Raw genomic sequence first — 16585 nt, 5'->3', positions numbered from 1 at the left:
TCCATACGAGATGCTGACAGACCACATCACTGATACGGTGACACCTGCTGGAGAGGCCCTCAGACACAAAGGTGGGGCATGCAGAAAGGTCAACCAGGATCCATGAGAACAGGGCTGTGATTGCCCCTGGGTCCATCCAAGACCACTAGTGAGCGGCTGATCTAAGAGGTCAGACAGATGTCTTGAAAGAGTCACCACTGCCTGCCCTGAAAAAGTGTTGCCAGAGATAGAGATCCCTACCTTTCAGGGTTTCCTGTAGGGTCAGTGCAAAGTTCAACAACCGGTGGCCGTCGCTGTGATTCTTGCTTGAATTCTCAGCTCCTGGGAGGGCCAGGGCTGTCAGCTGGAGGTTAACCAGGGTCAAGTCATTACTGCCAACCTGGGTAGTAGGAAATGAAGCAAAGGGAAAAGGCTTAAATATTGGTTTTTCTTTCTTCTGCAACTGGTCTGTAAATGGTTTCCTATACACAGTTGACAATGGCAAATGGGAGCTAAGCTAGCCCACATGCACAGGAGGCAATGTAGGTAATTTATTTTAGATTTCATTACTCTAAAGTCCAGCCATCCTATCTACTCCCTTGGATCTGAAAACTTTCACATATCTGGAAGTGGTGGGAATTTTGTAAACCTTTTTGCAAAACCTTAGGCAATAAGGAAGTGTCTCTAGTATCTAGATCTTACAGATTCAGGCTGTTATCCACAAGGCTAGCTTGAAGTTCCCCACCCATTCATCTTTGTTTCTTTGGAACGAACTGTGTGATAACATCTACTTTAACCTGATTTCCTCTGTAAGAACCAAAGCTTATCAACCAACCAAAGGCAGGAGAAGATAGACCCAGAGCCTGGGCCCCCACAGTGGTTCTCAAAGTCTTAAAGTACATACATATAAGGGCAGTTTATCTTCTGGGTTATCGGAACATTGCTCAGCTGCTCTAGGTGTAGCTATTCTGCCTTTTCAATTGCCATGGCAACAAACACTAAACACTTCTGAGGAAAAAAAAAATGAGTGTGATGCCCCCCCCCCCCAAAAGTGGAGAGTGCCAGTCTTGTCTTGCAGGTGTGGCTCTAGTTTGCCATTACTAGCACTGAGAGCTCTACAGATGCTGCTGTCACGGCCAGAAGAAAACACCTTGAGATGTGGACTAGGTAGGACATGCTGCCTGGAAGAATCAGCTGTGTCCCAGAACATTAGCTTTGCCTTGATGTGACTTCAAGAACAAGAAGTCAAGGGCTGGGTTGGGTGATGGCTTCAAATGATTTGAAGCCATCGTGAGCATTTTCGTTATTAGCCTATTAACTCTAGTTTGCCTCCTTATGTTAGCTAAAAACAGCATTTTACAAGTTGTTTTTGTAAGGTGTGAGGCATGGTAGCTGCTCTGTAATGCTTGCACTCCGGAAGCTGAGGGGTAGGACTGGGAGGTTTACTATGTAGGCCACGTTGTGAGGCTCTTTCTCAAAAAATAGTAATAGCACCAATAAAAATACCAGCTTGCATTCTAGCTACATGAGCTGGTAGTGGCTGCTGTTCCAGTAAGCCAGAGCCAAGGCAAATCATTTACCATTAAAAGTTAAATGTAGCGTCAGGTTTTAAAGGCATTCCTGGTCAACTCATGGATCAGAACCACAGGTGCCAGGAATGCAGACAGAACCTCATCAATACAGCAGGAAGAGGGATGGAAGTAGCCATTAAATACCACACCAGACACACCTGTGTGTGAGCATATACCACCCCCATCCCCTCTGCCGTGACAGAGATGGGCCATGGGCTTATATATCCCATGACACAGGCTGTCCCCAGGCCCCACCTCCCACTGGCAATAAATGATGCTGGACTCAGAGGTAGGACACGGGCTCCAGAGTTGCTGCTTTGGAGCACACAGAAAGGGTCTCAATGCCCAATAGAGGATGGGCTTGCTCAGTGCTCTCAAAGGATCAAGCTGCCTGACTTAGAATTCACAGTTGAGTAGCGATGAGGTTCATTGCCGCTATGGTGACCTTCTGGCTTCCTCTCCTTTGTGTTGTCCAGCATCAAAGCTCTTTGCTATTTAGGAACACTGCCCAGAAGCACAGAGGCCACAGAAGAAAGGTGGTACTCAGATACACAGATACAGTACGCAACTGCTCCCAGATGTGGCTGAGACATGGTTTCTTCGTGGGAAAGTATATATATATATATATATATATATATATATATATATATATATATATATATAAAGATATCAGTGATGGGGATCCTTCAGCCCAGAGCTCCTCCTGGAACCCACTTCCAATCCAACAAGCTCTTGGTGGGTTCCTTCTTCTTGATATCTAAACAATGAGGCCTGAGAGGTCATTGAAGAGGAGGGGCTCCCTAGAGTGTCTCTGTCAAATGTGGTCATTTTGAACACCCCACTAACTAGTACTAGGCAGGTGGGCCCAGTGAACACAGGCCCTATGCCAGATGGGCAGGCGAGGCTTGGGGAATGTCTGATTTTAAGAAAGGTAATTCTGCTGTATATCATGCCTTGCCTCTGTTGCTGAGACAAGAGCTCACCATTCCTCCCAGGTTACTGTCTTCCTTCTTTCCACAGATTATATTTTTCTGGGTCTAAGATACCCTCAAAAGAAAAAATCCCTATACTCCTGCCCTTTAGAAGGTCACCTACCAGGGATCTTCCAGCATGGGTGCTAACCCTACTCTAAGAGAGTACAGTCAAGTGAGAAAGACATGGCTTCTCTGGGTCACCATGTTACACAGACTTCCCCTTCAGAAGGGACTGGATTTCTGGGAGGACAAGAAGTGAGTACCTTGAACCTTGCAAGGAACGGGCTGGGACCCACAGCCTTCCTGTGACCGTTGCTGGGTGAGCCCTCCTGTCCAGGGATGTCCCTCAGCTCCACTCCAGCTGCCGTGTCCCACAGGAATCCAGAGTAGCAGGGGCCCTGCAGAGTAGACAGAAACAGGGCCTTGGTGCACACAGTATAGGGAAGAGTAGAGGGGCCAGACACAGTGCAGCAGGCTCTGCTGCAGGTCCTCAAGTCACTCACACACGGTGATTCTATAGTGAAGAACATTCTTCAAGCCACAGCACAACCTGCACCAATACCCACTGCAGAGTTTTTCTCGAGGCCAAGGTTGCCTGGCTCTTCTCTTTATGGAAGGAGATGAGGGAACAACAGAGCAGGCCCAGAACCACCTTTGAACCGTACCATACCAGGAGGCAAGAGCTTCCATCTCTGTTTGACAGATGAGGCCACCACTCTTCTGACTCCCCTTAAGCCTCACCACATAAGTGCCAACATGAGAGTTTGAAGATAAGACCCTACAGTTCAGGTACTGCTTGTTGATAAGTTCCTGCTGACACAAATTGTGCCCTCCACCTAGTCACTTCTCAGTATTTGCCAGATGAACAGAGGTCAGAGCTTATGGCTCTAGTGATCTGAAACTCAGCAAGGGGCCTCTACAAGTGGACAGCATTACACATGCAGGTCTGAAGCCTAGGTCAGAGGCCCTGATGGGGAGGTGCAGACAAACTTGGAGTATAGTGGGCACAGTTCTGGGCCCCCTTCTGGCCCTAGGAATCAGAGAAGTTGCTTCCATTCTGCCTGCTTCTGCCTGTGGGGCCTTGTAGAAAAAGAAAAGCATCAGTCTGCTAACTCCAGCTGAGCCACTGCTGACCACCAGGGCATTCTTAAGTGTCTGACACCGGGTCATCAAACAGGCCAGCCACCCTTGTCACTGCTCCTCTATGTTGCAAAGGGAGAAAAAGCAACTCTTAACCCTCACCACCTCTGAGCAAGCTGCTGTTACACAGTCTCAGCTCACAACCCAGCCAGACATTTGACAGGCATGCCTCACTTGAACTGTGCTTAGGAGGGAAGCAGCTGGGACAGGAACATGAGTCTTTTATTTATTATTATTATTATTATTATTATTATTATTATTATTATTATTATTCAGTTTGTTCACTTTGTATCCCCCCTGTACCTCGCTTCGTCCTCTCCTTCCAATTCCATTCTCCCTCTTACCCACCAGTGTCCCTGTCCCAGTCCACTGATAAGGGAGGTTCCTCCCCTTCCCTCTGATCCTAGTGTATCAGGTCTCATCAGGAGTGGCTGCATTGTCTTCTTTTGTGGCCTGGTAAGGCTGCTCCCCTCTCGAGGCGGGGGGGGGGGGGTAATCAAAGAGCAGGCCAATCAGTTCATGTCAGTTCAGTATCCAAGTGGCCTCCATAGTAATGGGAGCATGAGTCTTTTATGTTGTGTTAAGAATCTCCTTGCCCACCACTAAAGAAAGCGCAGGTTTAAGCATGGTCACAGCTGCTGTGTCTGGGAATTGTGGGACCCAGACAAGCCCCTCTCAGTATGTCTAAGATGCAGTTTCTAATGAAGATGGGCAGAACGAAGTCACCATGGGGTGAGGAGGCTGTGGAGCTGAGGCTATTATTACCTTTCCCCAAGGAGAAGCACCAGGGCAAGCTTCCTCACACGTCACTCATTGGCCTGAAACCCACCCTCGCCCCACAGTCCTCCAGCATATGGAAGGATGGTGTGCCCCAAGACGACTCCTTTCCAGTGCTGCTCCCCACACCTGATCAATGCCCCCCAGCTTCTGTGGACCTTCCTCACCCCTTATGTCAGAGATAACTCACTGGTCCAATAGCAAGGGAAAATCATTTCTTCCTATCTCTCTCTGCTTTCTCATTCATAAACTGTCCCTCCAGTTGGTACCCCAACAAGACTCCAGGGCTCAGGGTCCCAATAGCTGTTCAGTGTAAAAACTATAGGTTCATTATCATGGATATATGCCGCTTGACTCAAGTTAGGTTTAAAAGTAATATTTGTCTTTTACATGTCATTAATCTGGGTGACTAAGACCCACTGAGCACATAATAACAGGCGGCCAGGCCTAGACATGGCCACAGTCTAGACTGGCAGGGATCCCAGTCCAAAGTCACTATCACTGAGGCACAGTGTACCAAGCTCTGGTCTGTGCTCTATTACAGATGCTGTTTCCTTCTGTACTGGGGCTGTCCTGACTGCTGAGGAAGGTGCTGCTGCTCCCTTGGTACAGATGAAACAAGTTAGGCAGAGAGCTCTCAGTAAAGTACTGATGGCCGTCGCTCTCCCTCGTAAAGTAGGGTGAGCTGACTTGTCCCTTGTAAATGGCTGTACATTGAGTGAAAGGCATTGGGCTACCTAGCAGTTTTTATAGAGTGATCACAGACAGGGCTAGGTTCTGGATCTGTTTTTCTCACACACATATGAATAACCTCTCACAGATGGTTTGTTAAATGACCGAGTAAAGGTGAATGGACTCTAAAAGTCACATGAATTTTTACATACCGATATCCATGAAAAGTGCTTGTAAAAACAAACAGAAAAAGCAAAGTGGCATTATTCATTGTGCAGACCGACTAGGAGAGCCCTCGGCTGAAATTCTGAAAACCAGATGCATCCCACATGAACTAGCCCACTGTGAACTCACTGTCCACTGCAAAGCTAAATCCATTCTAAAATGGCAAACCCAGAGAAAGGAGTTAAATGCAAAGTTTTCAGTAGTCGCTGAAAACCAGAGGGCTTACAGTGAACACTAATAAGTAGATAGATAACTTTAATCCAGTCAAACTACAAGTATCAATCATGTAAATGCAATTCATAATGCTGTAATCAGATAAGACATATTAGAACCTTAAAACAGCTGCATCTATGAGACAATTATATAAAAACAATGTTTTATTTTTTCAACTCAAGTAATTATAAGAAATATTTCTAAAACTGTAAGAACCCAGGAAGATGGCTGTCAGTAAAGTACCACAAACATGGGGACCTGGGTTCAGAACCCAGAATTCACATTAAAAAACTGGGCAGAGTGGCCTGTGCCTATAACCTCAGCACTGGGGAAGAAGAGACAGTGGATCCCTGAAGCTCACTGACTAGCTCAGTTTATTTGAATCTGTGACCTTCTAGTTCACTGAAGTCCCTTTATCAAGAAAATAAAAGGTGGAGAGCAATGGAAGAAGACACTTCATGGCAGCTTCTATACACACACACACACACACACAGAGAGAGAGAGAGAGAGAGAGAGAGAGAGAGAGAGAGAGAGAGAGAGCAACGCTTCATGTGTGAACTACAGTGGATATGAATACTCAGCCAATGAATAATGGGCAAATATGGTAGGGGAGAGAGATGTGACCTTGGAATTACAGGGACAAAGGGCAGGCATTCAGGCAAATGCAGAGATGTCTTGGCCCCAGACAGGATTCCTCCTCCCAAGATGCTAAGCTCTCATTTCTATCTGGGCAGGAATTCATCCCTTATCAAAATATAAAGTGAGGCCTAGGATATTATAAATTATTAAAAGTTAGGGCAGATATGCAAAACTGGACCAAGGATATGGAGAAAGAAAATTTTAAGTTGCCCTTGGTTTGGGAAGAAAACTATGTTTAAACAAACACAAGACCATGCAGAGCAGTTATACAGAGAGGGGTACCTTCTGGAGCTGACTCGAAGGCTTCTCAGCAACAACGGATCTCCAGCATCCTCGGGACCCCTTCCACTTGCGGATGTTGGGCAGGATTGGCTGGTTTAGCTCTGTACAGAACTGCAAAGACAGAACACAGGTAAGTGTGTCTGTGTCTCCATGCATGGCATCCTTAGAAACCAAACACAGATGATTCTGGGTTACCACACACCACCTAAAGACCTTCTGACCTTCATCCCTGTGTTCTCAAAGACCAGGGATGGCAATGTGTTACTTGTCTACTGAAAAAAAATAAATAAATAAAAATTTAACAACAACAACAAAAATCCAGGGTTTGCAAAGAACCCTGCAACTAAACTACTACCAGAAATTAGAAAGCAAATATTTATAAGTTCACAAATCATTATCATCTGAGAATCCTCTGTTGGGGGGGGAGGTTCTCTCTACCATTCTAATTTAAACAATTCAGAAATATCTGTCTAATATCCTCTATCCCTATATCATTGTGATACCAGTGAATTCAAGGTCCCAGAAGCATGTGATAAAGACTGGTGCTTAGCTTCAAGGGGGAAAAAATGACCACAGCTTAATTCTAAACCATCAAACAGCTTCTCTGTCCCAGATGACTACCATCGCCTGTGTCATGAATACAGGATGACTATTTTTCTCACTTCTCTTCTCCTCCTCCACCTCCTCCTCCTCTTCTTCTTCAGTTAAATCTCACTACACGGCCTAGTCCAGCTTCAAATTCACAATCCTTCAGATGTAGCCTCCTAAGTGCTATAGATTGCAAGTGTGCATCCACAGCGTCTGGCTCAAAACTGACTTATGCACATTCTGTGTCAGGGGAACAGCAAGGCTTATCACTGAGGCAAAATACAACTGTACAGATGAGAAGTTAAAAAATTACTGACTGCATAGTACAAAGGCCAGCTCCTCCAACACGTTCTTCTGGAGGTGTTTCTTTCAAGGGATCCCTAGTATTTGGGCCAAGTTTCAAAATGCTTCACCATTTGGTACTGCCCCTCCCCTATGACATCCTTTTGTCCCTTAACATATCTTACAGCACACCTCTTACTTCTCTCTGTTCATCTACTCCCCGTAAAAAACACGTTCTTGACTGGCCTTTTTTTTCTTTGTGTCTGTATGTATAGTGTGTGTGTGTGTGTGTGTGTGTGTGTGTGTGTGTGTGTGTAAATTCTTGGCTAAGAGCCATCTGTTAGTGTGATCTAACTGTAAATTTGACAGAATCGAATTACCTGAGTGATAAATTCCTGGGCACCTCTGTTGAAGCTTCAGAATTGGACTAACTGAGATGGAAGACCCAGCCTAAATGTGAGTGGCATCATTCTCTGCCCTGGGGTCCTAGACTAGATTACAAAGGGAAAAGCAGGTTGAGCACTGGCCTTCACCACTCTGATTCCTGACTGCAGGTGCAACGTGACCAGCCTCTGCCGTGCCTTCCCTGCCACAATGTGTACAAAGAACACAGGGAGGCTGCAGGGGGGAGCAAGGCGCTCCTCCAGGGCAACAGAATAGATGCTTTCACAGGTCGCATGACTTTACATGACAATATTGAAGAGGCACTCATCAATGCAACTCAAAGCTCAGGAAAGGTATGGTATGGTGGCATGTTCCTGTAATGCCAGCCCTCAGAGGCAGAAGGACATTGATTTTTAAGCCAACCTATTGTTTACCCTCACACCATGAGCCAAATACAATCCTTCCTTTTTAGGATGCTTCCCTCAGGTAATGTCACAGCAATGTGAAAAGTAACTAGCATAGCTCAGAAGTGAAACACTCCTAAAAATGCAGCTGCAACCTTCAGACAACTGAGATCAGTGAGGAAAACACTTCCAGGCAATTCCTACAGTGACAAGGCCATTAAGAACCAATTCTTCATTGTTATCCCAAAGCCTCACTGTCCTACAAACAGGACTGAAGTCTCATCAGGATTTCCAGAGTGCGCCCTGGACGTTTAATCTTCACAAGTTCTCATCAGGTCACAGCTACCAAGGAAGCTTACAGAACTCCAGCACTTAGGGACACTGTCTACAGGCAGTCAGGGGTCATAGCCCGCAGGAATCCTAACCCTCGGGTAGGTTTTCAGATAGCCAAGGACACACCCTAAATTCATCCAGCTCAGACAACATTACTGTAGAAGGAGGCAGGCGGTCCAAGCCAATGGCACTATTTCTGTGCTCACTGCTCTCAGAGATGGTCTCTGGGACTACACATGAGCTAGTCACAGAGTGAGACTCACAGACTGAAACTCACTCACAGAGTGAGACGGCTTGTTAAAAGTACAAATCCTGGGTGCTTTCCAGGCCCAGCTTAATTAAACACTGAGTGAAACTAGCAGTGTGGATTTAAGATCCTCTCCAGATGACCTGAACTTAATAGTTGATTTCATAGAGGAATGAAAGCTATTACATATTTGTTAGTTCATATTTTAAAACCCGTTTATTCATTAGGAAACTTCATTGCTGACCCTATGAGCCACCTTAGTTTAGAACATCTGAAACCTGGCCCTTGTCATCCTCTCTCAGCCTATGTAGCATATGGTCCCTTGCTCTGTCCTCTCTTTCTGCATTCCTTATGCTATCGAAGAGAATAATAACTTATGAAACTTATGAGAAGATCTGTTGCACAATGAAACTTTTTCATCTCTGATTTTCAGGCTCAGAGTTAAGACATAGGATTCTCTTCTGTTTCTAGGACTAGAAAAAAAGAGCTGTACGTTTGTAAATAGAGATGACTGCACTCAGAGTTCACAGCTAACCTACACAGTAGGACACCCCTTAGGTCATGGCTGATCAAAGTGACACCCACAGACCAGCAGCATCAATGCCAGCAGGCTCCTGAGACATGCTGCATCAAAGTCCACGGGTCCTCAGGATGAGCTGTGAGCCGGGGAAGCTTAAGAAGTCAGCCTGCCTGCCTTCCCATCAGCCGTACCATGGTAGATGCTCCCGTACAGAAGAGCTCTGCTCCCTCCACTCAGCCCACAGCTGTTCATGAGCAAAGAGCCCCACAGACGGTTAAACCCAAGTGTGGGTTAAAGTCCATGACTGCACAGCTGGCAGGTGCTAGAGAGAGGGTCTGGAAACACGTATTCTCTGCTGTAGGCCTTGTCAGAGTGCGACAAGGTCAGAAAAGCTGCGGCCGAGCCCTCTCTACAGAGTTCTTGCATCCCAGAAAAGCCACTATGAAGTAAAAACATCTTCAGAAAACGTGCTGAATATGCAGAATGGAGTTCGTTTCAACTACAAAGAGCAAAGCTAATTTGCAGGAAAATGGACACAACTGGAGATAATTGTATTACGTGAGTTAAGTCAGTCTCAGGAAGACTAAAACCTCATGTTTTCCCTCATTTGTGGCTCCTAAGTATTAAATAGACTTATAAAATCATGTATGTACATATGATATTAAAGTCGAATCAGAACTATCTAGGGGAGTAAGGGGGATAATGGGAAGGACAGGGGAGGGTATGGGGCAAGAATAAGTTCAAATTACATTATATATTCGTATGAAAATGTCTTTATGTAACCTACGGCCATGTCTAATGAATGTCCACCAATGGGACCTAGAAGCATTTTGTAAGTACTCTTGATCTGGACGCTGCCTTAACTTGTTTTATGTAAGTCATCTGACTCTTGAATATTCTGCTTCACCCACCCAAAAAGAAGAAATAATAGTCTCGTGAGTACAACTGGGTCACCAGGGCATAAAGGCAAAAACGGCAGGGACGGCAGAAGAGAAGTGTGTGTTACTCAGAAAAGGTGACCCTGTAATTCTGATTAGTTCAGCCCGAATACCAACACACCACCCCCCTCATTCTTCTCAAACTCTCATGTCTAACTCATCATCAACCTAAATCAGAGTTAAGCTGGTTCCTGCTCCTTTCTACGTTAACTGTTTAGTATTATTATGGGGGTGGTGTGTGTGTGTGTGCCACGGCACATGCATGGAGGTCGGAAAACAACTTCGTGGAGTTGAATCTTCTTTATCTTCACTTATCTATGTTCTCTACAGGCTTACATCACAAGTGCTTTTACCCACTGGGCCCTATCACCTGCCTCTCTCGTTCTTAATATAGCTACTTAATAAACCCTGCTCCTAATTGACTGAATCTCGGAGGTTAGACCCACGATTGAAAGTTGTAATAAATTTCCCCAGGCAGTTCTCAAGTTTGAGAAGCTCAGACAAGCTGGACAGCTGCTATGGAGCTCAGCCTTTCTACCTCCATAACTCACTGTCTGGGAAGACAGCTTTCATTATTCAAAGCAAAAACCACTTTAGCTTTTCAACCCCACACCTTGAAAGCATCTGACTTGTGGCTCTCTGCAGCTGATACATGACTTCACAATATAACATCTGAAGGGGTTCAGCAAGGCACACAGCAGGCATGCTGCAGTGCTTAGGTAAGAGTTTGTCGATGGATTCCACCCTCTATTCAATCCCACTTACAAGGATGACCACAGACACACCTTGTTTCTCTAGCATCAGTCCAAACAGAGGAAAATCGTTTTGTTTTGCTTTTTTCTTTTTTAACATTTGCCCCACTCAGTGACCAGAAAGATGATCAGTGCTATAGTATGTACATAAAATATCCCCAAAAGCCTACGTTTCAAAGCCTTGGTCCCCCCAAAAGGTGGTACTATGGGAAGCGGTGGATGCTTCAAACTATGGGGCCTACCAGGAGGATATTGTGTTCCTGAGGTTATGTTTCTGAAGATGCTATTGGGACTGTGGCCCTTTCTCCTTGTCATTGATTCCGGGCTTCCAGTTTCTCCACCATGCTCTTTCCACCTTCAGGTTCTGCTGCCATAGGCCCAAAGGCAACACAACCAAGTGACCATGGACTGAAATGTCTAAAACCATGAGCCAAAATAAACTCTTCTTCCTTAAAAGGTGCTTGTCTTGGGCATTCTGTGTCAGTCACAGAAAACTGATTAACATAAACAATAATGAAGAAATGATGAGAAATACTAAATCACCAACCCCACCCTAATTCTTGACAACAGGAGGTCACGTCAAACACCGTAATGGCAATCTACAGGGCACCCAGGGCACTGACGTTGGGAAATGTCAAAATAAAAGACTAAGTCCTGCGGCTGTGACATATCAGTGCTTGCTCATGCTGTGGGTCTGCTCTGGACCAGCTGACTGCTTATCTCTGCAGTGACCAGAAAGCCCTAAAATGTGAAATAACCATTTTCACTCATGGACCTTTGCACTTTTTTATTTACTTTGACCTCTCCTGCTTTCTAAAAAGAATATTCCTTAATTCAATTGGTCATGATTAGGAAATGAAAATGAAAATGGTGTTCCAACCCACTGGGAGGCTTTGAGCTTCCTTCTACAGTCAAGGGAGAGAAAAACCTAGCTCTGTGATGAACTTATAAATATGTACTGTTAATGGCGACCACACAGTTAATTGGAGGCAGATCTGGAGTGCTGATAGACACTTTAAAGCAAACATCACATGGCCACTTCATCCTGCTTCCTGGAAGGATAAGGAAGGTTGGCTCCACAATGAAACCTCAGAGTCAGATTTCCAGATGAGGTTGTTTCTCTGAGCTGGTGTTGTTAATTGCTTTCCTCGTTTTGGACGTGACTTCCCTTTGACAATGAGTTTCCCATATGATGATGCCGATTTCCTCTGTGTTCTCAGTGTGGCCACTGAAAATCCAATCTGTGTTAGTGGATGACGAAGGTAGAGTGTTTTCTCCTTATAAACATACATCGCCATGGAAAGGAGAAGCCCCGTCTCAGGTCAAACAAGGTCAAGGGACTCAGCTTTCATCTGAATATGATACAACATGGCAAAAGACAAGGACAGTGCTAGTAGAAATGTTAGTGGGAAGTTAGGGCTTATCGTTATTGAAGTGTTCAAGCACAGTGCATGACAGATGATATTAGAAACCCATACCCCTTACATGGCAGGCAAAAGGAAGGGATGGCCAAGGTGCATAAAAAATATCAGCCTGGTGCATAATAACACTAGGAAAAAGCTAATTTCACTGAGTATATACTAAATAGTAACTATGTTTGATCTTCTAAATACAAGCCTATTGTGAAGTCCCTCCAAAATATCAAGGCGTTGAAAGGCCATATTGCCTGTGAGATAGAAATAGCCTGCCTTAGCTCTCTATTTTATTGGGACTTAAGTCTTTGGGGTTGATTTGCAGCCTTACCAGCCCTGGCACACCTCTTGGAAGAGACAGGGTTCTCAGGGAGAATGCAAGCAATGCCACCAGAGAGCCAAGCAAAGAACAACTCCATCTCCCTTTCCCAAACCTTTATGAGAAGAAAAAGACTCCCCAGCTTATATTGTTCGAGGATAAGCACCCTGTTCCTACAAAGGTGGATAAGGTGCAGCTAACCTCAGCTCAAACACAAACACAGGCACTGGGCACCTGGGGGAGAGCACAGAGGATTCCATTTCAGTCCCTGCTACTCAGAGGCCTAGTGAGCAACTGGACTTTTCAATAGCAAAAAAAGGCCCTAGGAAGAAGGTAAAGGCGCTGTCAGAACACTGAGGCCGATATTCAGTGGCTTGGTTCCCCACAAAAGGTCTACACCAGCCTTCCTCAGTGTCTCCTATAAACTCCCTTACTTACAGTGCCTAGGATAAAAGCTTACTCTTAATCCTTGTAGGCTAAATCCAACTAAATCCAATAATAAGAAGAACACTCAAGTACCTAATCATGTACAAGCAGGTGTGCTTCTGTAAAAACAAAACACACACAAAAATAAATAAATAAAAAGGAAGAAGCGCACAAAAAAGGGAAGGGAGACATTTCCTAAGAGCCTCAAATGGATCAGGTACCTCTCACACCCCGGCATATTCTGTCCAAAGCTGCAGTCCCTCTGGGTAGGCAGTGATACTCCCAATGGCATGGCTGGTTAATCACTGCCAGTGAGAGTACCATGATGAAAAGGCAGGACTAACTAACTCTGTTGCTCCAAAACATTCAGAAAACATTAGCCAAGACCCCAGATGGCAGTGTATGCCTGCCTGCACACAAGGTATACTCAGACTGCAACTTGTTAGTTCTCTGAACTGAAGGCAGCTTTGCCACCGACAGCTAAGCTGACATGCATGCCATGCCACAGGTCAGCCCTCTCTGTGGTGGAGACCGTAACCATGGGATTCCATATGTAACCATAAGGGTTCCGAATATGGCAAGGGAACTCTGCCCTGACTTTCTCTGTCCAGAGAAGCCATGACTGTCAGCTCTTCCGTTATCACATGCTACTGTGAAAGCAGCTCCTCAGCTCCTCTTTCCACAGGGACCAAAAGGAAGCTCTGGCCTGCTGTCTGTCCTTGTCTAAGCCCCACACTATTTCATCATTACCTGTTTGTACATGAACTGTCTCCAGTGGCTGTTAACTGATCATCTCTGCCTGTTCCCAAAACACAGCAGACATGAGACAGTAGCGTGTACTGAGGAAGGATTTAAAATAAAAACAAAAAACAAAAACAAACAAAACAAAAAACCAAAACAAATCTTTAAAGGGAAGTTTTTGTTTCAAAAGCAAGACATTTTATGGAGACAGAAGCAAAATTAGGAATATGCATAAGAACACTTTGGATTTTATGTTTCAAATTGCCAGCTTGTCACTGTGTCCTTATCATCATTTCTTTCTACCTTTCAGAAAAGTTCCAAAACCTCCTTTCTTCTCTCAAGGTCTTTGGATGCTAAGACTCCGGTGGTAATCTTTTGTTCACCTGTTTTGTTTTGTTTTCCCTATATTGAATGTAGTGGTTGGTATAAGCTCAGGTAATTTATAAAGCAAAGACAGAGAAAGCAAGTGCAATACCACTGTGCAAAGACCACCAATACTAGCATCTCTAGAAAATTCTCTCTAGGCTGTTTCAAAAGAATCTCATCAATAGATTTCATCTCCATTCACACATACCCCCCCCACACACACACATACACACACACCTGTATTCTGATTTTCCTATATCCATGGTCCCCTTCCCTTTTCTGAGACAGCACCCCAGTATGTATCCCAGCAGGCTAGCCTCTGACGTATCTTTCTGTCTGACCTCCCTAGTGAGATTATGGGGGACTGCCGCTGTCCCCCTGTCAGGATCGTTTGTGCCATACTTGTAGAAACTCCCTTAAAACCACCTAGTGCTCTCTCTAATCATTACCTATCATCTACAGCGCATCCCCCGGACAGTGAAAGTTTCATTGGCTGGAGGCGATTTCGGCCTTTTGGGGGTTATTCCACTATGAACATTCGAGAGCCCCCTCACAATCTGGCAAGAGACCCTCACGCACTCCACCTGCACATGCTCATCATGCCTTTTATCCGTGTTTCAAATATTTTAAGACTTTGAAATTACACTGTCTTAGTTTCTGAAAGCAAATCAAGAGTTTTTGCTTTGTTTTAACACGTACTTGCGGTAGATGAGAACACAGGGGCCTAGAGAGCACATGGCCAAAGATATACTCCACCTCCCAGATCTGTGACCAGAACGACTGTGACATTTTCTCTTTTGTAAATGTCTGATGAGTACAGAAAAGGAAAGTCCCCCTCCCCCTCAAAAAAATAAAAACCTTCTTTTCTTTCACCTGAAGACAGACAATGCTCACCTTTATCTCTCTCTCTACTGTTGGTTATAATGAAATGCCTGTATGGAGAATTTCTCCTGATGCCAACCTGTATTCGCTAGGACCCTCAGGTGAGTGTCAGTCCCAAAGCAGGTAAGTAGTTTGATTGTTTTTGAGTTTAGAAGTGTCATTTGATCACCCGACTAGAACTTTGTGGAAATGTCTGTGATCAGCACAGCTGCCTTAAAGAAATCCACCAGATCAAAGCAGCACACCACTGCCATCACAAGGGTTCTCCAGAATGTGCCCTTCAGGACTATGTTTGTTATCTAGCACCAAACCTGTGTTCTCGTCCCCTTCATTATTTCTCGAAGCCCCACCTCTCTGTGAGGATTAAAGCCTCTGTGCACAAAGGCTTAAAGGAGACATAAATATTTGGTACAAAACTGTTCTGGTCCTCTGATAATTAGGAAAGAACACGATTGCCTGCCCAGCTTCATTTGGCTAGGGATGAAGGCTGGGGAACAGAGGTGGAGACAGTTAAACAACACCCTAAAGCAAAGCTGGACCTGTGACTCATGCTATGAAGACAGGACTGGAGAAACCTGTGTGCATATTTGCTGCTGGTGGGGAATCTGCCTCAGGTGGGGGAGGCTTCTAACAGAGGTGATGTCTGAACTCAAAACCCAAGAGAAAGAGGAGCTGACTAGAGAAAGAAGTGGTGGGAGCATTTCGGAAGAGAAGAGAGCATGCAGAAGATGTGTAGTGAGAAAAGCGTGGAGAGTTAATAGAGCAGAGAGCTATTTAGATGCAGCAGAGACAGCAGAGGCAGCATGAGCTTGCAGAGTCCTAACCAGGGGAGGAAGACTCAATCCCTTGCCTACAAGCACCCGTATCATCACCAAGACTATGACTATCACCAAGCCCTGCAGTCTCACAGGCTGCACAGCTGCACTGCAGAATGCAGGTTGAGCTAGTGAGTACAGAAACACAGAGCCCACTGTGGGGTGGGGTGGCTCCTTAAATGCGGTATCACAGGAGTTCTCTTCACACACTTAGCAGAGGACTGCATGGCCCAGTAATTCTTCAAAAACTAGCGAGAGAGAGAGAAAGAGAGAGAAAGAAAGAGAGAGCGGGAGTTTTGGGGCAAATAAAATAAGCTCTTCTTTCCTAATTAGGCACTAAACTTGTGAGTAATGATTGAAACTAATTATTCTAAGTGGAAGCGAGTCTGAAAATAGCAATGCGTTTTGAAGGATTTTGTAGCTATTTTGGGAGAGCGTGGGGAAGCTGCAGACAGGCTTAAGCATATCCCAAATCCCAGGAAAAAAACTGGGATGGCCACGCCATGGTTTACACTGAACATGCTTAGTCACAGAATCTAAAGGTTTAACAGCCTGAGAAACACACTAACAGTTGAGGAAGCAGAGCTGCCTGATACTTCCTCCTATGCTGCTGAGCCCCCGTGCAGCAAGAGCTGTCAAGCTGTGTGTCACAACTTGGAACTTGTGATCGAATGCACTCACCCTGAACTTCCACCACATGCCAA

General features: G+C 45.1%; 1 protein-coding gene across 1 annotated transcript in view; it reads right to left on the bottom strand.

Annotated features, from left to right (window-relative positions):
* Eepd1 (endonuclease/exonuclease/phosphatase family domain containing 1) overlaps nucleotides 1-16585 on the bottom strand; it is a 109568-nt gene that overhangs the window by 12604 nt on the left and 80379 nt on the right. Inside the window, exons 4-6 of the mRNA XM_060371094.1 lie at nucleotides 6473-6583; nucleotides 2788-2922; nucleotides 241-379 (exon numbers count right to left, since the gene is read on the bottom strand). Coding sequence (XP_060227077.1) covers nucleotides 241-379; nucleotides 2788-2922; nucleotides 6473-6583 — 385 coding nt within the window. The remainder of the gene's footprint in view (nucleotides 1-240; nucleotides 380-2787; nucleotides 2923-6472; nucleotides 6584-16585) is intronic.

The sequence above is a fragment of the Meriones unguiculatus genome, chromosome 1 (assembly GCF_030254825.1).
Source record: "Meriones unguiculatus strain TT.TT164.6M chromosome 1, Bangor_MerUng_6.1, whole genome shotgun sequence".
Classification (NCBI taxonomy): Eukaryota; Metazoa; Chordata; class Mammalia; order Rodentia; family Muridae; genus Meriones; species Meriones unguiculatus.
Note: the sequence above shows the minus strand (reverse complement) of the source record. Positions and strands in the feature narration are given on the sequence as shown.